Genomic DNA, 21,950 nt, shown 5'->3' with positions numbered 1-21,950 from the left:
CCATTACTCTTTCATATTTAAGGCCTTTGCTAGCTAAATATACAGTGGAATACTTCGATACATATAATGGAACATTGTCCTGCATAAAAATCATGGTCTTCTTGAAAGATGCAGACTTCTTCCTATACCACTGCTTGAAGAATGTGTCTTCTAAAACTGGCAGTAGGTTTGGGAGTTGGTTTTGAATCCATCTTCAACCTGAAAAGGTCCAACTAGCTCATTTAAATAATACCAGCCCATACCAGTACCATCTCCACCTTGCTGGCATCTGAGTCAAAGTGGAGCTCTGTGCCTGTTACTGATCCAGCCAGGGCCCATCCATGTGGTCCGTCAAGAGTCACGCTCATGTCATCAGTCTATAAAACCTTTGAAAAATCTGTCTTCATATATTTCTTGGCCCAGTCTTGCCGTTTCAACCTATGTGCCTTGTGCAGTGGTGTTCAGGTTTCAGCCTTCCTTACCTTGGCCATGTCTCTGAACACTGAACACCTTGTATGTCTGGACACTCCAGGTAGGTTGCAGTTCTGCAATGATAGCACTGGAGGATAATGAATTCCTGGTAGCTTCACGTTTGATTCTTCTCAAATCTTTGGCAGTTAATGTGCCAAAACACGTCTTTTGCGATCCTGTTGACTATTTGCAACAACAAGTTTGATAGTTCTGTGATCACACCCAATAATGTAGCAATTTCAAGAGTGCCTCATCCCTCTGAAGGACTTTTTAAATTTTTGACTTTTCAGAGTCAGTTAAATCTCTTTTTTGGCCCATTTTTCCTGAGGAAAAGAAGCTGCCTAATAATTATGCACACCTTGATATGGGGTGTTGATCTCCTTAGGCCACACCCTCATTGCATAAAAACACATCACCTGATATGCTTATATCCACTAAGCGTTCAGGTTTTACAGCTTGGAGGTGGAAAATATGTGTATACATAAAATATACATAAAAATGATATGGTCAAAATACTCAATTGCCTAATAATTGTGCATACAGTGTAATCTTAGATTTTGAATACATATCCCTTTTTCTCAGCAATAAGAAGGTAATAGAAAACCATTCCTGAAAAATTTTGGCAAGAAAACCTAAGGCCCTGATTTGAAGGCAGTCAATAAATAAATAAATAGGAAGTGGACAATTATTTAAGAACTCACTTTGCCCCCTTTAGTAAGGTATGAAATACTGAGGAGTAAAACAAGGACTCCCGCCAAAAAAAGTGAGAAATGCAAACCAGAGCGCACTCTTCTTCATAAGGGCTTCTATGCAAAATTATATTAATGCTTGAGCTCTGGCCCTTTTCCAACTTTAGGGCTTGGCAAATGTTGCGATATGATGCTCTTTGAATCTTGTGAAATAAACATGGCATGATGTAGCTTAATTTAAAATAGTTTCAGTTTTAATAGAACAAATTATTTACTGCATTGTCACTGAAATCACCTTTTTAGCTGGCTAGTTAGTTTACTCATCATGTTTGTAAACGCTATCCCAAGATGACTCTTGGGACAATGGCCACTAACTAAGCAGATGCTTCAGACAAAAAAGCATCAATGGCAGAAATGGAGCATAAGGCAAATACAATCTTGGCAACATATAAAATAATTCTTCTTGAATGTTGATCTCTATTCTAACTAAACACAACAATAGTGTGATGAGGTAGAATATAGTTAGTTTGAATTTCGTTGATAGTTTATATAAAACGTACAAACTTGATTTGCGGCACAACCAAATTATTGGTAGTATACATAAATATGCTGCATTCTTCACATATATGTCCTCCTTTTCTTACTTTTTCTCCTTTCTTTTATTATATATCCATTCCATCTTGTTATTTAATATTCAGGGTTTTTTTTTAAATTTCTGAACACTCTGTTGCTATATGAATCTGGTTATATAATTGCCAGTAATAGTCCTGAAAAAAGACAAAACATTCTCCCCAAGTTTTAAAAAGAATAGTTAGTTACAAAAATTCAAAAATAGTTTCCTGGATTGAAATCCATAATTTTTGGGTGCAGAATAATATTGTTTTTAAAGTCAGATAAATATCATGCATTTCAGTATAAGGAATTAGTTGCAAATAAGTTTGCTGTGTCACCATTTATGTAATTTGGAACAAATTCATCCATGCTTAAACAACTTTATCATACAGGGTTTTGTGTGAGTCGCAAGTCCTGTCTTCTGTTTGCTGTTTGTGAGCTTTGTTCCTCAATATTGAAGGATGAATTTGCTGTGTTCACATTGAGACTAATTTTATGGCTGATCTTACTTAGATCATTAAAGACTTCAGTAATGAAGGAGCACTTGGCTGTGAGTCTTTGTGATAGTGTAATGCCAGTGTTAATTTTGCCCTGTCAAAAATACATCCAAAGTTTCCAATTCAATTAAAATACAGCTACACTGGAGGGAATATGCAATCAATGTAAAGGAGATTTTTTCCCCAAAAATTCTTTTAATGTTTATTTATATGGCCACCCATATCATCATCGTGCATTAAAGTGTTAGGAAATTCCTATGAATAGATTATTTGCAGTTTCTTTCCTTGTATATTCTAAAGAATAATTTCTGTTAGGCATGATGTGTAGTAAAAATTAAAAATGCTGGATAATAGGTAATCTGTAATATTTCCCTCCAATCCCGCCCAAAAAAGCGTTCTTGCTTGTTTCAATCTTGTTGATACAGTGTAGGAGCTGTGGGACCTGTATGCATATGGATCTCTAATTGGCTTGGCAGTATCAATAAATCAACAGTTTTTTTTCTTTCTATAATCCTTTTTTTTTTCTTTTAGGGTGAAAATCCTATATACAAAAGTGCCGTGACAACTGTAGTGAATCCTAAGTATGAGGGGAAATGAAAACTGCTTTATGATTTCACAGCACTGGGTGTGATATAATAGTTTTGTACTCATTATGTAGCTTTTGGCAATATTGCAATGGATTTACTAGTTCCTTACTTACCTACACAGTTGTTTCCTATGCAATTTTTTTAAATGTACAGTATTTTTTATTTTTGAAGTTTTTTCTTTGTTTTTGCAAACAAATAGTGCCACAAGATTCACAGAATACTTGAGATTGCATACCCTACTCAATAAGATTATAGCTTACTCAAGGTGCTTTTTTATCTACCCTGTCTTTTGTATGGAATGAAACACTTAATAAACAATTTGCCTATACATTAAGTATTAAAATTAGAACAGTTTTTAGCCTTATAGATGTATCAAGGTTTGGCTTGCACAAATAGTGCAAACCTAATACTTACTAATAAACAATAAAAATTAGTTTATGAATAATGTGAGACTTAACTTCCAACTTTCTATATTCAGTAATGTGGAAACCATGATGTAACTTTTAATTTCAAGTTTCATGTGTGACATACATTTTAAATTGTCACTATGTGTGTATAAGAATAAAAAGAAAAAATAGATCCAAAATAAAGAGCTTTAATATTATTAAAACATATGATGATGATGATGATGATGATGATGATGATGATGATAAGAATTCCTGTGTAAATTCAGTTTCCAATTTTAGTACTGACAAGTACACTGCCAAGACTCCTTTTTAAATCAGCTCCCCTTATCTGATACCATCCTGAGGTGCTGGACTTTTAAAAAACTGGTCATATTTGAAATTGAAAGTCCAGCATATATAGGGCACAGAATAGGAGCAAGTTCTTAGCGCCTTAATTTCTTAGGTTTCTTTTTAAATTTCTTGCTTGGTTTAAAGCCTGGTGCTTTAGCAACTTTATCTTTAATGTATTTGGTTTCTTTCTGTGTAAGATAATTGTTAAACCAGCTTAGGTTTGCAATCTTGGTTGTAATTTATCCTATAGCTAAAATTGCATGATTCTGAATCAGGAGTTACTGTGGCTTGTATATTTGCTGCTGGCTATTCTGTTATCTGTTCAGTACTGGCCACATTCATATTTTAAGTGCCTTTTATTTTAACAAATGCTCACTTTTTACAAAATTACCATGGAAATTATTTATTAAATTTAATAAATCCCTTTAAAAATTGTATTGGTATTTCTTTCTTCATTGCAAGTATTGCTAAAGTTAAACATTCTTAAAATGTAGGAGAACAGGGCTTGAGGAAGGCTGTTGTAGCTCTTCTGGGGTCAGCTTCATCAGAAAAAGACAAAGAACTGAACTGCTCCCAAGCTGAGGATTGGTGAAACCTGCCTGACTGATCTTGAGAGAAGGAAGAGGGATGGATATGAACTGCATCACTCCTTTTTGAGCATCAAAATACTTCCCTCCCCCAGCCCAACCTCTTGTGTGGAAAAACTTTTAGGGAAGAGCTGGAAGTATCTCCAAGGGATGTACTGAGTTAGACAGACACTGGTACTAGAATGCAGCTAGATGGACGTTGCTACTAGAATAATTTTAATTATTTCTTTCTGGTTTTCTTGGGGTGAAAGGAAATTCAGAATCCCATGTTCCATCCATCAGGCAGATTTATGAGTTTTAATGCCAGGGAAGAGAAAAGATTTATAATCCTGGAAATATATATAATAGCAATGACAGATTTCAATTTTTCTGAACATTTCAACTGGAATATAAGGGTAGTAAGACAAGTTTTGGCTTCATTGGGACTGTGAAAAGATAGCTGGAACTCAGCATTTATAATTTGTGTTTCCTATCCCTGTCCCACCCATATATCCTATGCAACTATTGTGCATTCTAAATTGTGGTACTTGTGTTACCTCAGCATGCAATCTTATTTTGTTTGTTTCATTTAGGCTAAGTGGTCAAATATCAGAAGTTTTACATAGTGTCCTCTTAACCATTTAGGTTACTTCAACAATAACCACCTTCTCGTGTAGCACTGAAGTCTACCCAATTTTTTTCTGTAGGAACAACCATTGCTAAAGAAACAAATTACTTTTTCTTTGTTATATGTAGACCAGCAAAATTCAGACAGTATGCTAATTATGGATTCTATTTTAATCAACTATCTACATTAGAATCATGAGAAGATTTTGTATTTGGGAGGATAAGAAATGTGCCTAGATTCAAAGAATTATCTGTATTTGCTTTGTACCCAGTTCTTGGAAGATAGAAGGAACTCAATATCCATCAATATCAGCATGATTCTGTAACCGGAATAAGCAAAAAAAATCCATGTAATTTTTCTGAACTTTTCCTGAATCCCTTGCTCACAACTCGACCGAAGCCCTAGTGGGAGCCTGGGATAGGGCTGCCGCTGGGGCTTTGGATCGTGTTGTGCCTTTGCAGCCTCTGACCCGGTGTCGATCCCGGATGGCTCCCTGGTTTACTGGGGAGCTCCGGGAGATGAAACGCCGGAAAAGACGCCTAGAGAGTGGCTGGAGGGCCAGCCGGTCCGAATCTGATCGAACACTAGTAAGAATTTATATTAAATCCTACTTAGTGGCGATAGAAGCGGCAAAACGGCAATATTTTTCCGCTCTTATTGCGTCCGCAGATAACCGCCCAGCCGCCCTGTTTAGGGTGACCCGCTCCATACTTAACCAAGGAACTGGGGAAGACCCCTTGCAGGGTAGGGCTGAAGAATTTGTTCAGTATCTGCAGGATAAAATCGCTCAGATCCGGACAGGCTTGGACTCTGGGTAGATTCGGGCGAGCCGACGGGGATGAATCTTGAGGAGACTATCTGGGATGGGTTTGACCCTGTGACCCCCGAAGGCATGGACAGGATTATGGGGAGACTCAGTGCTGCCACTTGTGTGCTGGACCTGTGTCCCTCTTGGTTAGTTTCGGCTTCCTGGGAGGTGACACGAGGCTGGCTCTAGGCGATTACCAATGCTTCATTGAGAGAGGGGTTCTTTCCCACCGCCTTGAAGGAGGCGGTGGTGAGGTCCCTCCTCAAGAAGCCTTCCCTGGACCCAGCTTCTTTAGCCAACTATCGTCCGGTCTCCAACCTTCGCTTTGTAGCGAAGGTTGTCAAGAGTGTAGTAGCACGTCAGCTTCCCCAGTACCTGAATGAAGCTGTCTACCTGGATCTGTTTCAGTCGGGTTTCAGGCCCGTGTACAGCACGGAGACGGCATTGGTTGCGTTGGTCGATGATCTCTGGCAGGCCCGGGACAGGGGCTGTTCCTCTGTCCTGGTCCAATCAGACCTCTCGGCGGCTTTCGATACCGTTGACCATGGTATCCTACTGCGACGACTCGGGTTGGGAGTGGAGGGCATCGTTTTACGGTGGTTCTCCTCCTACCTGTTGGATCGGTCGCAGTTTGTGTTGACTGGAGGGCAGAGATCGACCCCCAGGCGCGTCACTTGTGGGGTGCCCCAGGGGTCGGTTCTCTCACCCCTCCTGTTCAACATATACATGAAACCGCTGGGCGAGATCATCCGTGGTTTTGGGGTACGGTATCATCAATATACTGATGATACCCAACTTTTCATCTCTACCCCAAACCACCCAAACGATGCCCTCGACGTGATGTCCCGATGCCTGGAGGCTGTGTGGATCTGGATGGGGAGGAACGGACTCAAGCTCAGTCCCTCCAAGACTGAGTGACTGTGGTTCCCGTCATACCGATTTGTACATCTTGTTCCATCTTTGACGATAGGGGGAGAAATTTTAGCCCCCTCAGAGAAGGCTCGTAACCTGGGAGTCCTCCTGGATACGCGGCTTAGTTTAGAAGAACACCTGACGGCCGTGACCAGGGGGGCCTTTTACCAGGTTCGCCTGGTACGCCAGTTGCGCCCCTTCCTGGATCGGGATGCTCTGTGCACAGTCACTCATGCCCTCGGCCTTTCTCGCCAGGACTACTGCAATGCTCTCTATATGGGGCTGCCCTTGAAGAGCACCTGGAGGCTTCAGCTGGTCCAGAATGCGGCTGCGCGGGTTGTCATGGGGGTACCTAGGTGCTCCCATGTCACACCCCTTTTAGGCGGCCTGCACTGGTTGCCGGTTGTTTTCCGGGTGCAATTCAAGGTATTAATTTTGACCTTTAAAGCGCTCCATGGCTTAGGCCCAGGGTACCTGTGAGACCACCTACTGCCACCAGTAGCCTCCCACTGCCCCTTACGATCCCACAGAGTTGGCCTCCTCAGGGTGCCGTCGGCCAAGCAGTGTTGGCTGGTGACCCCCAGGGGGAGAGCCTTCTCTGTGGGAGCGCCTTCCCTCTGGAATGAGCTGCCCCCGGAGCTCCGCATAATCCCTGACCTCCGGTCCTTCCGACGTGCCCTAAAAAGTTGGCTTTTCCAGCAAGCCGGCCTGGCCTGTTAATGTTAATGTTAATTTATTTTAAATGTATTGTTTCTTTAAAAAAAATCGGTTTGGTCTTTTTGGAAATGGGTTTAATCTTTTTTTTTAACTTTTGTGATGTGTGTTTTTAATGTTGTACGCCGCACTGAGTCCTTTTGGAGAAGGGCGGCATATAAATCCAAATAAACCTAAACCTAAACTTGCTATTATTATGATCTCTGCATCTAACAGACAAGGAGGACTTTCACTTTGCTTATAAGTCAACATTTGTTAGCTGCTTTAAGTGTGGTGGAGAGCAAACAACATGAAATTCTATAAGGAAATGAATTATGACTTAATGTGAAGATTACTCAATTGTATTAGCTCGTTCCCTGTGAATTTTAAGGGTTGGGTGGATTAGGTCCATTTTTAAAAAAAGATCGGAATCCTAGACAGACTATACCATCCCAGACCCTCCACCCCAAAAAGTTATTTCACAGAGGCATAAATGTACTTTTATCAAATGCAGTAAAAGTCATTACTCTGATTTGGTAGTTCAGTTTACATATATTTTAACTGCCATTACACTGCAAATTACGGTTTCTACAGGTCTCAAAAGAGATTCATACATGAATGCCTTAATTTTTTCTTATCACAGTTATAAAGTTGAAAGTTACAAGGTCGCTGCATAATGAATTAATCCAAAAAATCAAAGTTAGATCACTGATTTCTTGAATGTTGCCATGCAATTGAAGAAGATCCATCTTTTCTTGGAGGACTGCATCTCTTTCCACAAATAATGAATGAATCCTATAATTCAAACAAATATTCTGTATGCAATTTCAATAATCAACCTTATGAAATATATTTCAGATTATTTATATATTATTCCCTTCATTTCCTTTTGCAATTGTAAGTTTGGTAAATCAATAGACAATTAATTAGAAACTTCATATATACACTACAGCTTGATACCAGAAAACATTTTTTGCTTCAAAATTATCCCAAATGGTGCTTTATATAGTCAGATGTTCTTAGCATGAATCTGGTATGTGGAGACCAGTAGCTTTTTTTTTTTTTTTTGCAATAAAGTGTCCAAACTACTTAAATAAAAACCATTTCCAAAATTAAGAATTAAGCCTTTTTTTTCTTACTATGTCTTAAGGACATTTCCCATACCCTACAGTCATATAAATAAAGGTGCAAAGGTTCTGTTCTTGTATGTGGTTTTCTGCAACACTTGAAACTTTTAAATGCGTTCTAAAGGACCATGGAACATGAGTTATTTTATATTTTGTTCTTTTGGAATACAACAAACTTATTGTCAGGCCTGCAGTGATATTTCTTTTTAGGATCTTTGGCCTGCCACACTCTATTATTTCATTATGCTGTTTCATTAGTGTAGTAATTGGGAGGGGGAATAGAAAGGAGTAGAATTGTGGAATGTGTTGTTGTCATTCCTTTCTAGAAGCCCAAGGTCATCTTTTGTGTCTCTACCTATGCACCTGTGTGTGGTTTAAAGGTTTAATAAATTTCCATGATTCTGATTTGAAGGCTGCATTTGGATGGCTGTTGCATGGCCCGAGCGACTCATGTCCTGCCTTCAAAAGGCAAGTGTACAGCATGATAGGCATGTGGGGAAGAGGCCCAAGTGCTGCAAGATTTTACTAGGGTGGGATGGGGGAGAGTTGGAGGGCACTGCAGTCACCCATGGTGGATCATAAGGGCTACGGCCCCACGGCAGCCATCATAATTTTGAAATAGGGTGGGGTCATATGTAGTTTTTTGAAGGGTGTCATAATTGCAAACATTCGTTAAATGGACTTCCATACATCAAGGATTACTATAGTCCCTTCAAATCAACTACAGAAGTATTCTATAACTTGTGAGCAATAGTTACTTACTAAAGCTTGAACTTGATTAGTTAGAGGAGTTAGTCCTTGAAAGGCTGAAGAATAAAAATGACAAATACAAAAGTCCATTATTGTATTATAACAATTTAGAGTCTACCTGATATTTAATTGTATTTTTTTGCTGGGCAGAATATTAGTCAACTTTATAGTATTAACTTTTTATAATTTTAACATGAATGTAAATATTTTATGACAAGTAAATAGCTATGTTACCATTTTAAAATGAAATCTATGCAACACTATTGCAGTGCGGATTCAACTCTATAAATTGCTTTGAAACTACAATGAAGCCTGATTTGTTTTTATTATTTATTTCCCCCTCTATTATTGATATCCTTCAATAAAGCTTTAGTAGGACAGCAGTGCCATTCAACTTACATTGAAAACAAGGGTTTTTATGAGTTCACTACAGTGTTTCCATATATTGTTCAATTTAGCATTATAGATCTATGCCCACAGAAGCCTGACTGAAACCTTGTGCTTACTCTCTCCCTTTTCTCTTTGCCATGCAACTAGAAGGAAAAATGGATTTGGATTCAAAATTTTTGTGTGCACCGAGGAAGGGGAACCCACCCCTGCTGAGTTCCCCTTCCTTGTCACTACTTCCTTCCTCACTGGCTGATTTGTTGTCTTGGAGTTTATGATTGACTTTGGTCTTAAAGACTGGACACCCTCTCCTTCCATTTTTAGTTTAAAGCCCTTTGGATGAGGCTAGCCAGTGGTTTCCCAAACATATTCTTCCCAATCCTTAAAAGGTGCTGTCTGTCTCAGCAGAAGCCATTCCTAAAGGTAACGTAAACCATGGTCTACAAATCCTGTAACAAAACAAAACTGTTCTCCTGTGTGCTGCTTGGAGAGTCCAAGCATGGGTTAATACAGTCTAAGTGGCCTAGGACTGAGTGAGTTTTTTCTCTTGACCACGCCTCCCTTTGCCTCGTACAATTCAGTTTAAAAACTCAGTCCGCCCGTTTGTACTGCAACTGTGGAGCTTCTCAGTTCTAGATCAGTTAGCTTGGGCTCCCCAACAAGCAACAGAAGAATTTACCTCAATTTAGACCAGTGCTTCTCAATTATTTTCTGTCATGCCCCCCCTAGGAAGAAGAAAACATTTCGCGCCCCCCCCCCCCTGCGCGACTGTAAATAGTCTAATTTGTCTATAAAATTGTTATAAGTACACCTCTGCATAACATAGCACACCGGTCTTTCCTCGACTCCCACCGTAGTCACATGCTTTCTTTCCTCTTTCCCTCTTACTTGTCTATCCTTCCTTCCACCCTCCCTTCCTCCTTCCCTTCCTTCCTGCCTCCCTTCCAGTTCCCTCCTTCCTCTTTCCCCCTGCCTGCCTGCCTTCTTTCCTCTTTCCCTATCCTCCTATCCTTCCTTTCTCCCTCCCTCCTTCCCTGCCTCCCTTCCAGTTCCATTCTTCCCTCCTTCCTTCTGCCTCCTTCCTGCCTGCTTGCCTTCTTTCCTCTTTCCCTCTTGCTTGTCTATCCTTACTCCCTCCTCCCTTTCTTCCCTCCCTCCCTGCCAGCAGCTCCTCCAGCATCCCAGCTGGAAGCAGCAGCACAACAGTCGCCGTTACCAGGGGCGAAGGGGTGGGGGTGGCAAGATCGGGCGACCGCCGCCCCTTTGTCCCTTCCCCAACAGCGGCTGTTGCGCTTCCGCTTCCAGACGGAATGTTGGCGGTGGAGCTGCTGGCGGGGAGGCGAGCTACCTGCATAAAGACGCCGCCGAGGGCATGGCAGAATATATCCCGGCTTGAAGTGGCAGCGCTGGGGACTGCTCAGAGACTCATCAGAGCCGTGGGCTGGAGCTGTGCAAAAAGTCTGCTTGGGCTGGGGGGGGAGGGAGGGAAGCCTGGGACAGCCATGCTTCCCTCCCTCCCACCCCCGCCCGAGCAGGCTTCTTGCACAGATCCAGCCCGCGGCTCTGATGAGTCTCTGAGCAGTCCCCAGCGCTGCCACTTCAAGCCGGGATATATTATGCCTCGCCCACGCCGCCGCCGTTGCACCCAGATGGAAAGGGAGCCTTCGCGCCCCCCTTTACGGAGCCTCGCGCCCCCCCAGGGGGGCGCGCCCCACTATTTGAGAACCGCTGATTTAGACCAACACAAGGTCTTAGAGCAAGGCCAGTCAGTTCGGGCAGTCCCTTCTAGGCCATTCCGAATCATTGACTGAGAAACCGACGGTACCCGCTCGCCAGCTGGTCACCAGCGGCGCGAGCGGGGTGAATAGCTCGTCCAGTAGCTGCCGGCGAGCAGAAAAGCGGCGGGAGGCTTCCCAACCATGTTCTGAGGCATCGTTCCAGCTAAGAAACTGTGGATGTGCTCGGGCACTCCAGTGGCGGCAATGGCAGCGGTCTCTTCTGCCCAGCAACAGTGGTGGCCATTTTGGAAGGTTTTGCGCGCTTTTTGCCGCAAACCAACGGCCGAGACTGTAGGTGGCTGCGCGCGCAGCGGTGGCCATTTTAAGGCGCCTACACAGCAGTCCGGAGAGAGACAAAGCCGCGCGGAGGTACCTGGCACAACCTGGACCCTCGTGGACCATCCAAACAGCCGCCGATAAATGAGGCCTTGTCCGGAGTGGCGGCAAGGCCCATGTAGAAGGCTACCTGCTCCATCAAAGGCAGCCTGAGAGTGAGAGGGGTTTGGGCCTCCAGGCATCCCCTATCTCACCACTGCAGCTGCGGGCATCCTTTGGCCAGCTGGCTAGCGACCCCTTCAGCGACCACTCACCCCACATAGCTGATCCGTTCCACTGATCCTCACAGGCCAGTATGGCGGACGAAAGTTTGGGGGCACAGGAGATGCAAGCAGGGCCCTCCCATAAATGAAGCAGGTTAGACCCCCCCAAAGGGGGAAAGACAGGGAAGGGCACCACCAGGAAGGCATCCCCTGACAAGCATGAGGGGCCCCGTAAACTAAAGACCCCTCAGCCCCGCAGACTAGAACAGTCACCTGACCATGGGGAGACATCACTAGACCTACCCCCAGCCCAAAGGGGGGAACGGGAGCCAGGTTCCCCTCAGGGGGACAGATCGCCCCTGTCTGTGGGAGAAATTTCCAGGGACTCCTCTCCTGAGGCCTCATGGGGTTACCCTGATTCTCCCAGTTCATCTGTCAGGGAGGACCTGGAACCTTTCCAGGGTATCCTCCCAGCGGAGGAGAAGTCCATTTCCGGGAGAGCCAGGAGGCATTCCGCCCCTGCTACTTCGCGACCCAGAGAAGACAAGGGCCCAGCCCTGTCAGCTGAAATGAGGGAGATAATTACTCGAGCCATCTCCCAGGGTATAGCAGAGGGTATCAAACAGAAGGAGACCCGATCAACTAGTACGCCTAGGCCCAGGGCTCCCACAGCCCGGTAGCGGACCAGGCCCCACCCTCTCCTGGCAACTCAGTGGCCACTGAGGAGTCGGCCTGGGAGGAAGGGGAGATAGATGATTTCGAATTATCAGAGGATGAGGATCTCCCTCCTGATAAACCAGCCTTCACGGACCTATTTAAGCCCTCTCTCTTTAAATCCATTCTTCACAAGGCCAAAGCAGCTACCGATTTGGGCCCCGTCCCTAAGTCAGTAACCGCCCCCTTGGTGCCGACTAAGGACCACAAGGAGGGCCTGTTTAAGGAGAAAACTCCCACTCAGGAGTTGATTCCAGTCCCTGACCTGTTTATGGACGTGGTCAAAAGACAGTGGGTTCAACCAGGTACCCTGACCAATCCCGGCGGAGGTGACAAGACCCTTTATGCTGTGGAAAGCAAAATAGATGAGGTACTAAAGTTGCCCGAGATGAATGCTCCGGTGGTTTCTCTGACATCAAATTCGAACTTACCAGCAGACCTCTTGGAGGGTCTTAAAGCCAAGGATAAACACTCCGAAAAAGCGTGCCACAAGACTCACCAGGCGGCCGCATGGGCCATCAGAGCATCCACCGAGGTCTCTTTCTTTACCAGAGCATCCCTCCTCTGGCTGAGGCAATTTAGGTCCAAGCCTCCTGCCGGAGGATCCTGGTGGCGGCACGACATTAACAAGATAATCACTGCCGTGGAATATTCAGCGGATGCCTCTCTCAATGCGGCCAAGTTCGCATCCAGAGCGCTGGCATCCAATGTAACCTCACGCCACCTGCTGTGGCTCCGCCACTGGCAGGCGGATTTGAAGGCTAAGTGGAAGCTAGCTTCCACCCCTTCAAAGGGGAACAGCTCTTCGGGGAGGCCCTGGACAAGTTTGTCATTGAAACAAAAGACAAACGGAAAATCCTCCCAGCCATGCTTAAGAGAAATGAACGCAAAGGTTCAGGCCCCTTTAGGAAGCAGGCCTTTAGAGCGCAGGAGACCACCCAGGCTTCCAGCTCCTCAGCTGCCTACCAGAGACCCTACCCACAGTCAGGGGACAGGGGACAGGACAGATCTTCTTACGGGTCAAGGGGAAAGCAACAGCAACAGCACTACTTTCGAAAGCCCTTTCAAGGAGGCGCCAACTCCCACCAATTCTGCAGAGGGATGTGACCATCACAGGGTTCCTCCCATAGGGGGTCGGCTCCAAGTCTATGCTGACAGGTGGGAGGAGATAACGTCAGACACCTGGGTCCTCAACACGATCAGGCGGGGCTTAGTGTTGGAGTTCCTATCCTTCCCTCAACGGAAATTCATCCGTTGCCCGACTCCCAGAAACCCCCAAAAGAGGGACCTCATGCAGAAGGAGATCCTCCATCTGCTCAACATAAGGACCATAGAATCTGTTCCAAAGGATCAGGAAAAGCAGGGGTTCTACTCCATCCTTTTCCTGGTCCCGAAGAACTCAGAAGGGTGGAGGGCCATCTTGGATCTAAAGTGCTTAAATCAACATCTGGCCTACAAATGATTCAAGATGCAGTCCCTCCAATCCATCCTAGAATGCACAAGACAGGGGGACCTGCTCATATCTATAGATTTGAGGGAGGCATACCTACACATCCCCATACACGCTGCCCACAGGAGGTTCCTGAGGTTCCACTACGACGGGAGGCATTACCAGTACAGGGCTCTTCCCTTCAGCCTCTCGTCCGTGCCCAGGACCTTCATAAAGATACTGGCAGTGGTGGCAGCTCACCTCCGGAACTGCCCGATTCGTCTAGAGTGTTATCTAGACGACATCATCATTCACTCCTCCAGCCAGAGTCAGGCCGAAGGGACGTTCAGGTGACCATACAAGCTCTACAACACCATGGGTTCTCGGTGAACCGACAGAAGTGCCACCTAGAACCAACCACTTGCATTCAACATCTTGGCGCCATCATAGACTCCGTCTCCTGCCAGGTATTCCTGTCCCCGGACAGAAAGACAAACCTTCAGAACAAACTTTGTCTATGCAGAAGGTCCAGGTCAGTGCCAATCTTACAACTATCCCAACTCCTAGGCATCATGATCTCTTGCCTGAAGGTGGTTCCCTGAGCGCGCCTTCATGCCAGGGAGCTGCAGTGGTTCCTCCTGCCAATGCAGAGGGCAAAGACCAGCAACTCACTGTGGCACGTAAAACTAACGCCAAGGGTGGTCCGATCCCTAGCCTGGTGGAGACAGCAGCGGTACAGAAAGGGTGCCTCTTCAAGGAACCTGAAAGACTGGTTGTAACAACCGATGCCAGCCTGCAGGGATGGGGGGGCGCACTGCCAGGACCAGCTTGCTCAGGGCAAATGGACACAGAGAGAGGCGGGCCACAGCATAAACTGGCTAGAGCTGAGGGCGGCCCGTCTGGTGCTACGTCAGTTCACTTCTCAGATTGTGGGTCCTCATGTACTGTTACTAACAGACAATGTAGCTACAAAGGCCCACATCAACAGGCAAGGTGGCACGCACTTCAAGAACCTCATGCGGGAGGCGGAGTCCCTGGGCAGATGGGCAGAGCGACATCTGGCGTCCATAAGAGCGGACCACATATTGGGGAAAAGCAACCAGGAAGCGGATTGGCTGAGTCAGCAGACGATCGACCACTCCGAATGGCAGCTGCATCCGGACATCTGCCAGATCGTGAGGAAATTCGGCAAACTGCAAGTAGACCTTTTTGCCACCCACACCAACACACATCTGCTCCGCTTCTTCTCTCGCTACCATTCACCGCTAGCGGAGGGGACCGATGCGCTGAGGAGCAATTGGCCCTCAGGACTTACTCCTCTCCCGCTCATTTCCTCCTCTCCCGCTCATCCCATATGTAGTGGCCAAGCTGCTGTCAGAAAAGGCCGAACTAATTCTAGTGGTGCCTCATTGGCCCAGGAGGTCCTGGTACGCAGACCTTGTCAGTCTCTCCATTCGACAGCCATGGAGGATCCCTCAGAAGCAAATCTCTCTCAGCCAGGGGTCCATCAGTCACCCGGATCCCCAGTGGCTACAACTAGCTGTCTGGCACTTAAGGGGGAGCTCCTGAGGAGACAAAAACTTTCAGACAAGGTCATCAAAACCATTCAGGCGTCCAGACGACCTTCCACTAATCGGATATATGAAGCCACGTGGGCCGCCTTTTCAAGCTGGTGCCAAAAGAGTGGCGTAAAGGACACTTCGGCCTCAGTGCCGCAATTACTTGACTTTCTCCAGGAGGGTTTGGACAGGGGACTTGCGCCCAACATGCTCAAAAGGCAGGTGGCAGCTCTGTCCACCATCCTCACTTGTAACTCTTCTAGATCCCTAAGTCAACATCCTCAAGTCAAGAGCTTCCTGAGGGGCGAAGTGAACGTCTGCCCTCAGGTGGTTCATCGTTACCCGTTCTGGAACCTGCCATTAGTCTTGAAGGCTCTGACGGGGGCTCCCTTCGAACCTATACGGAAGGCAAGCCTCCATCACTTGACTATTAAGACTGCCTTTCTCATAGCCATCACCTCGGCGCGCAGAATATTAGAACTAGCCACGCTGTCTGTAAGGGATGACCTATGTATCGTACATACTGACAGGGTCATTTTGAGACTTGACCCTACGTTTGTCCCGAAAATCAACACTCACTTCCACAGATCTCAGGAAGTGATTCTTCCCAACTTTTGTCCTAATCCCGTTCATTCTAAGGAGAAACTTTGGCATAAATTGGATGTAAGGAGGGCAGTCCACATTTATATCAAGAGGACCAAGGTATTTCGCCATTCCAAATCATTCTTTGTGTCCTTCCATCCTGGGTCGCTTGGCCGCAAGGTGTCATCACACACGATTGGACGTTGGTTGCGGGCTTGCATCAAACTTGCCTATGAGCATCAGGGCAAGGTTGCACCGTGCTGCGTGACAGCACACTCGACAAGGAGTGCCGCTACCTCAGCAGCATGGGCGACCCAGTCCTCCATCATTGATATTTGCAGAGCGGCCACATGGGCGTCACCCATGGCATTTATCAAGAATTACAAAATTGACGCCTTTGACTCGGCCGAAGCCTCCTTCGGCTACGGACTCTCTGGATTCTACCCGGCCTGTGACACAATAGCTTGGGTATGTCCCATGCTTGGACTCTCCAAGCAGCGCACAGGAGAAAGACCGTTGGCTTACCTGAACGGTTGTTCTCTGGGCGCTGCGGGAGAGTCCAACCCCACCCAGGGCCTGAAGTAAGGCCAGGACTAGGGTCTTGGATGGACTAAGGAACGGCCGTCCAGTATGTGCTATCTTCGTTTTTAAACTGAATTGTACGAGGCAAAGGGAGGCGTGGTCAAGGGAAAAAACTCACTCAGTCCTAGGGCAGTTAGACTGTGTTAACCCATGCTTGGACTCTCCCGCAGCGCGCAGAGAACGACCATTCAGGTAAGCCAACGGTCTTTTCCTGACAGAACAATTAATAAGTGGAACAATTTACCTCCAGAAGTTGTGAATGCTCCAACACTGGAAGTTTTTAAGAAGAGATTGGACAATGATTTGTTTGAAATGGTATAGAGCTTCCTGCCTAAGCAGTGGGTTGGACTTGAAGACCTCCAAGGTCCCTTCCAAATCTGTTATTCTATTTTAATTCTAAAATCTCTATACATCAATCACCAACCTGTCTGCATATTCTTGCATATTTACATCAAGAACATATTCTTTACTTTCTACAGCTACCTACAGGACAATTATTAGCTATTGCAGCCACCCTTTTTTTCTGCAGTCTATATATGGGGTTCTCTGACTCCAAGGCTATTTCTGTTTTGGTTGCCTGACAGACTAGAATAGGTGGCATGCGGAGGTGGCATGCGGAGCCATTTGTCAGGGCACGCGATGCGCTGCCCTGTCAGCTGGCCAGCGTGCATGCGCGCACTGGCCAGCTGAGTTCACCATTTTTAAAAGCCAATTTTTCGCCCTCCCCAGGCTCCAGTGGCTTTATAGGAGCCTGGGGAGGGCAAAAAGAGACTCCCATGCCCCCCCCGGAGGCCCTCCAGAGGCTTCAGGGACTGTCCGGAGGCTTCCCTGAAGCCTTCAGAATGCTTAAAATGACCCTCCAAGCAAACCGGAAGTGACTTCCAGTTTGCTCGGAGGGTCGTTTTAAGCGTTCCGAAGGCTTCAGGGACCATCGCCTTCGGAACGCTCAAAACAACCCTCCGAGCAAACCGGAAGTCACTCCCCCCACTTGTGGCACGCAAGCCAAAAAAGGTTCGCCATCGCTGGACTAGAACCTCTCTGGCAACCAAAATACAGATCTAGTGGAAAATTTCCAGAAAGTTGCTATTCCTACCAGTGATCATCATGGTTTTCTCCTAAGTCTCTCCCCCACTACCAAGCTACTGCTGTCAGGGAATCAGGGAGGTTCCTCGTTATTCTTCTTTATTTGCATTTCAAGGGAATGGTCTTCCAAAGTGGTAACGAATGAGGGTGGGGGAGAGAGAATTCATGGTGACTCGGGAAAGAGGGAGGCAGCAGGGAAGGCCAAAAATAATATAACCTCCTCTTTATCGATACCTTTCTGATACATGTAGCATAGGATGAATACTATCTTTATGCAAGGAGAGTTACTCTATAAGCCTTGTTCCTTGGGGGCAGCAATTTTGGTATCATCATACTTTGATCCTGTCTACAGGAGAGTAAAGAAGGATATTTTAGGTGGGGCTATATGGTTGAGCACTTGAAAAGACTTTATTCTGAAGACATAAATCAACTGTCCACTTGCCAAGATTAAATTACAACTGCAAGTTATTACTGCCCAAAGCTTTATGTTGAATGAGTAACCATAAAAACTGAAGAAAAAATTAAAGATAGCAAGCATTTATTTAGAAAGTCAACAGCACCAACTAATTTAAAAGATTTATATTTCCTTCCTTTCTTCCTTCTTCCCTTGCATTTATTATCATTTATTTATCTTTTACATTTTGAAACCCTGTGATATCTCCCTCAGAGTTTGGTGGTGGTTTTTTTTTTAATTTAGAGGTAAAGTATTTGGCATACTACATCCAGAAAGCCAGCAACCACACTTGTTTCTAAATTGTGCCGTTCTGATTATGCTTCCTAGCAAAGAGGAGCATGCTTTCTCCCCAATATCTTTTAAAGACTCATATCTCATGAATACTGTACAGTTTTACATTTTCCCTCTCAAAACCTATGAAGAAGGTACAATTGACATTTGAGTTATTACCTTTTATATTGTTTTTTATTTCTGGTCCCAATAGTCTTCTCTTTAACAAAGTCAGCTTTTGGGGATAGCTCCTATGGTTTAACTGGTTTGCTTCCCATGCTACATGGAAATATACACAGATGTATATGAATACAATGTAATGTTACTTTGACTCTATCCTGAATTTTAAAAATGCTGGAGTATTTTTCACTGTAACAAGCAGCCATTCTTTACATTTCTTGGTTTTCAAAGGATAAAAGAGACTATAAAGATATAAAATGTAACATTCTTAACTAAAGTAAAGTTTTAAAAATCTCATTTATCCATTCAGAATATTTATCTTGGTACATGTCTGAATCAAAATGATTTAAAACGTGCACTTTGCTATCATAAGATGAAGAAAAAATAATGTATTGAATTATGAGCATATATATGCTTATAATGATCAAATCAACTCAGGTGGTTAAAGAATCAGATTTGCATATGCTATACAATCAGACACAAACTTTGGCATTTCAGACAACTATTATTACAAAAAGGTTTTTTTTAAAAAAAAATATCTACTCTCTTGAATCCTAGGAGGAAAACTATGGCAATCCACATCTAAAAATATTGCCCAGAAAACTGCATGGATTTTTCCATGTAGTCTCAACGAGTCAACACTGGCTCAAAAGCTAAAAGAGAATAAAATAAAAAAATAAAATAAAATTGTTATTATTAATCCAATACTTACTATTAAATTCTGCATATAGCCAGGTTTTGGAGGATGTTATTACATACAATGCATTTTTTAAAGAACTGGGATGTGGGTTGGAGTTTACAAATTCTTCAAATCTAAAGATTTAATCTTGGAGATATTCCAAAGATTAAATTTAAGAATGTAATTGTAGAGGAGTTCTAGTTGAGCCAGGGGTTGGACTAAAGGACCCCCACAGTACCTTCCAGCTCCATTATTCTATGTTCTAATATTTTAAGTTAATCTATTTCAGGGAGTTTCTTTTTTTTTTTCAGCTCAAGGAGTTTTGTTAAGTTTTTTAAAAAACAAAAACCTGGAATCCCTGATCAAGAGGTAAAGTCATAGAATTCCAGGAAATACTATTTGAAAAACACAAATCTGTCTGAAGTGCTAGAAATGACTTTATGTGCATAAAATAAATCCATATTCTTTTATTAATCATCTATTAACCAAAGTTATCTTAATTAATACATCCATAATATCTAGAATATAATACTCATTTTTAAGAAAATAAATTTCAGAATTATTTCCACTAAGTCAATTGTATGGATTACCTGGTCTTGAAGGATGGGCAGAATAATCTTGGAACCTAGTAGTGCCACCTGGTAGAGGCAAAAACACTGACAAGCCTCTGAACCTTTCAGCTACAAATTAAAATGTTTGTAAATATATAATAACAAAGTTGAAAGGGGGATGTGTAGTGTACTGTTAGCTTCCAATTAATTAAGGTTTTTTTTTTTACAACAAATTAACCTCAGAATAGTATACTTTCAGAGCATTGGAGAATAAAATTTGAAGGAACTTGAATCTTAATTTTTAAAAAAACATACAGAGGATTTTAAGCTTCTCGTGCTGTTTAAAAATTTGATTGTTCTTCTTTGTCTCTGGACAACATACATGAGCACAGAACAGATGGAATTTTGCTTGGCATCTTCTATTGTTGCTTGGCATCTTCTGTTCTTTCTTATTGGATCTCCCATTACTTTAGCATACTATCTTCATAATTTTCATAGGTATTCACAGCGGTCTCTCCTTCATACTGAGCATAATATTCTTCTTCAATTTTCTTTATTTGGTTAGTTATGCTGGTCCTATTTCTACCCAGAATCTCTCCAAAATAAAATTGCAGGACTGCCACCACCAGACAATGGTAAGAATATTTTGAATTGCAAGATTAAATAATTCAACATGAATGCTTTCTTTTCTTTTATTGCATTTCTCTTCAGGAATATTAAAGAATAATGACATCATTACAGCAGTCAATGTTTGTGTAGCATCATTGCCAAGAATTTAAAGAAAGGACTAACACTTCTTTTGGTTTAATGATTTTGTCTTCCCATGCTTCATTAGACACCTAACCTATCTTCTGCAACTAACCATGTCAATTACTGATATGTGTAATGTGAAGAGATAATGAAAAAGATCTACTCCAAATTGCCTCTAGATTGTTTTGTCTTTGTCTTTGGATAAACAGTCCTGGTTTCTTGGGCTTCTGCAACAGTTTGGGATGACTAGAGGAAGAGATGAGTAAAAGTTGCTTATTGGGATGATTGATCCAAATCTTTGTTAGATAATCTGCCATGATATGCACCTGGTCTTTCAATGGGTTAGATGTAGTCCATTGAAATATTTACAAGATGGACGTCTTGTGGGTAGCTTAGTGATTATAGAAACTATTACTGTTCCACAGTGTGTACGATTACTGGATAAGGTTATTGTTTCCATATAGAAATACATTATTTGAAAATCTTTTTTGATACATGCTATTACCAAATATGCAGGTAATATCAGAAACAAACACAGCTCTCATTGGTTTGTAAACTATAGCTATTCTTTAATTAATTAGCTAATTAGTTATTTGGTAGGTCAATATCCTGCCTTTAAGAGGTCAAATAGCATATATATATCTCAAACTTATACGGGAAAAGACCCGAATACAATGTATGCTGGCATTGTTCAGTAAGTGGAATGATTGGTTGTGTGGTTCGCTCTCCTCCCTTACATCAAAGGCACCACAGATAAAATCAGCAAAATTCTCCACAAGCACAAAATCAAGACAACCTTCAACACTGACCAAAAAATAGTCAACATCTTAAGAAACCCCAAAGACAAGATCCAGCTAGAAAACCAAGGAGTCTACGAAATACCATGCAAAATCTGCCCTGCAACATACATAGGACAAACGAACAGGAGAATAAATGCACGCATCGCAGAACACAAGAACGTAGTAAGAAAAAAAGAAAAAACTTCCTCCCTTTTCCAGCACCTTAAAGCTACAGGACATGAAATTAATTTTGAAGGAGCCAGGTTAATCTCCATAACTGAATACTTCAACAACAGAATAATTATGGAAGCCATCGAAATAGAGAAACACCCCCACAACATGAATAAACGTGACGATACCTCCCGCCTACCAGACATCTGGGAACCAGCCCTAGTCAACAAACGAGCCTCACCCACCACCCAGGCCGTTACAACACAAAACAAAACGGACACATAGCAAGCACCAATCAGCACCAATCTACCAATCATGATACAACCACAGAACCAATCATTCCACTTACTGAAACAAAGCCAGCACTCCACACACCCACACCAAGATTTATAGAAAGACGGTAGCTC

General features: G+C 43.6%; 2 protein-coding genes across 11 annotated transcripts in view; one reads left to right on the top strand and one right to left on the bottom strand.

Annotated features, from left to right (window-relative positions):
- Window positions 1–4,007, top strand: part of ITGB1 (integrin subunit beta 1) — a 48,854-nt gene extending 44,847 nt beyond the window's left edge. Inside the window, exon 16 of the mRNA XM_081933768.1 lies at window positions 2,780–4,007. Coding sequence (XP_081789894.1) covers window positions 2,780–2,845 — 66 coding nt within the window. The 3' untranslated portion in view covers window positions 2,846–4,007. The remainder of the gene's footprint in view (window positions 1–2,779) is intronic.
- Window positions 4,008–4,165: 158 nt separating this feature from the next.
- Window positions 4,166–21,950, bottom strand: part of CCDC7 (coiled-coil domain containing 7) — a 301,313-nt gene continuing 283,528 nt past the window's right edge. For 5 of the 10 annotated variants that reach the window (XM_081970140.1, XM_081970147.1, XM_081970141.1 and 2 more), the window contains 5 exons: window positions 19,883–19,972; window positions 18,614–18,712; window positions 9,069–9,112; window positions 7,380–7,974; window positions 4,166–5,124 (listed from right to left, as the gene is read on the bottom strand). In XM_081970140.1, coding sequence (XP_081826266.1) covers window positions 7,885–7,974; window positions 9,069–9,112; window positions 18,614–18,712; window positions 19,883–19,972 — 323 coding nt within the window. In that variant the 3' untranslated portion in view covers window positions 4,166–5,124; window positions 7,380–7,884. Of the gene's footprint in view, window positions 5,125–7,159; window positions 7,975–9,068; window positions 9,113–18,613; window positions 18,713–19,882; window positions 19,973–21,950 lie in introns of those variants that run through there. The other 5 variants (XM_081970146.1, XM_081970145.1, XM_081970148.1 and 2 more) reach the window with 5 other exon arrangements.

The sequence above is a fragment of the Natrix helvetica genome (genome assembly GCF_964273705.1).
Source record: "Natrix helvetica genome assembly, chromosome: Z".
In the NCBI taxonomy this organism is placed as follows: Eukaryota; Metazoa; Chordata; class Lepidosauria; order Squamata; family Natricidae; genus Natrix; species Natrix helvetica.
The sequence above is the reverse complement of the archived record's forward strand: the minus strand, read 5'-3'. Positions and strand labels throughout refer to the sequence as shown.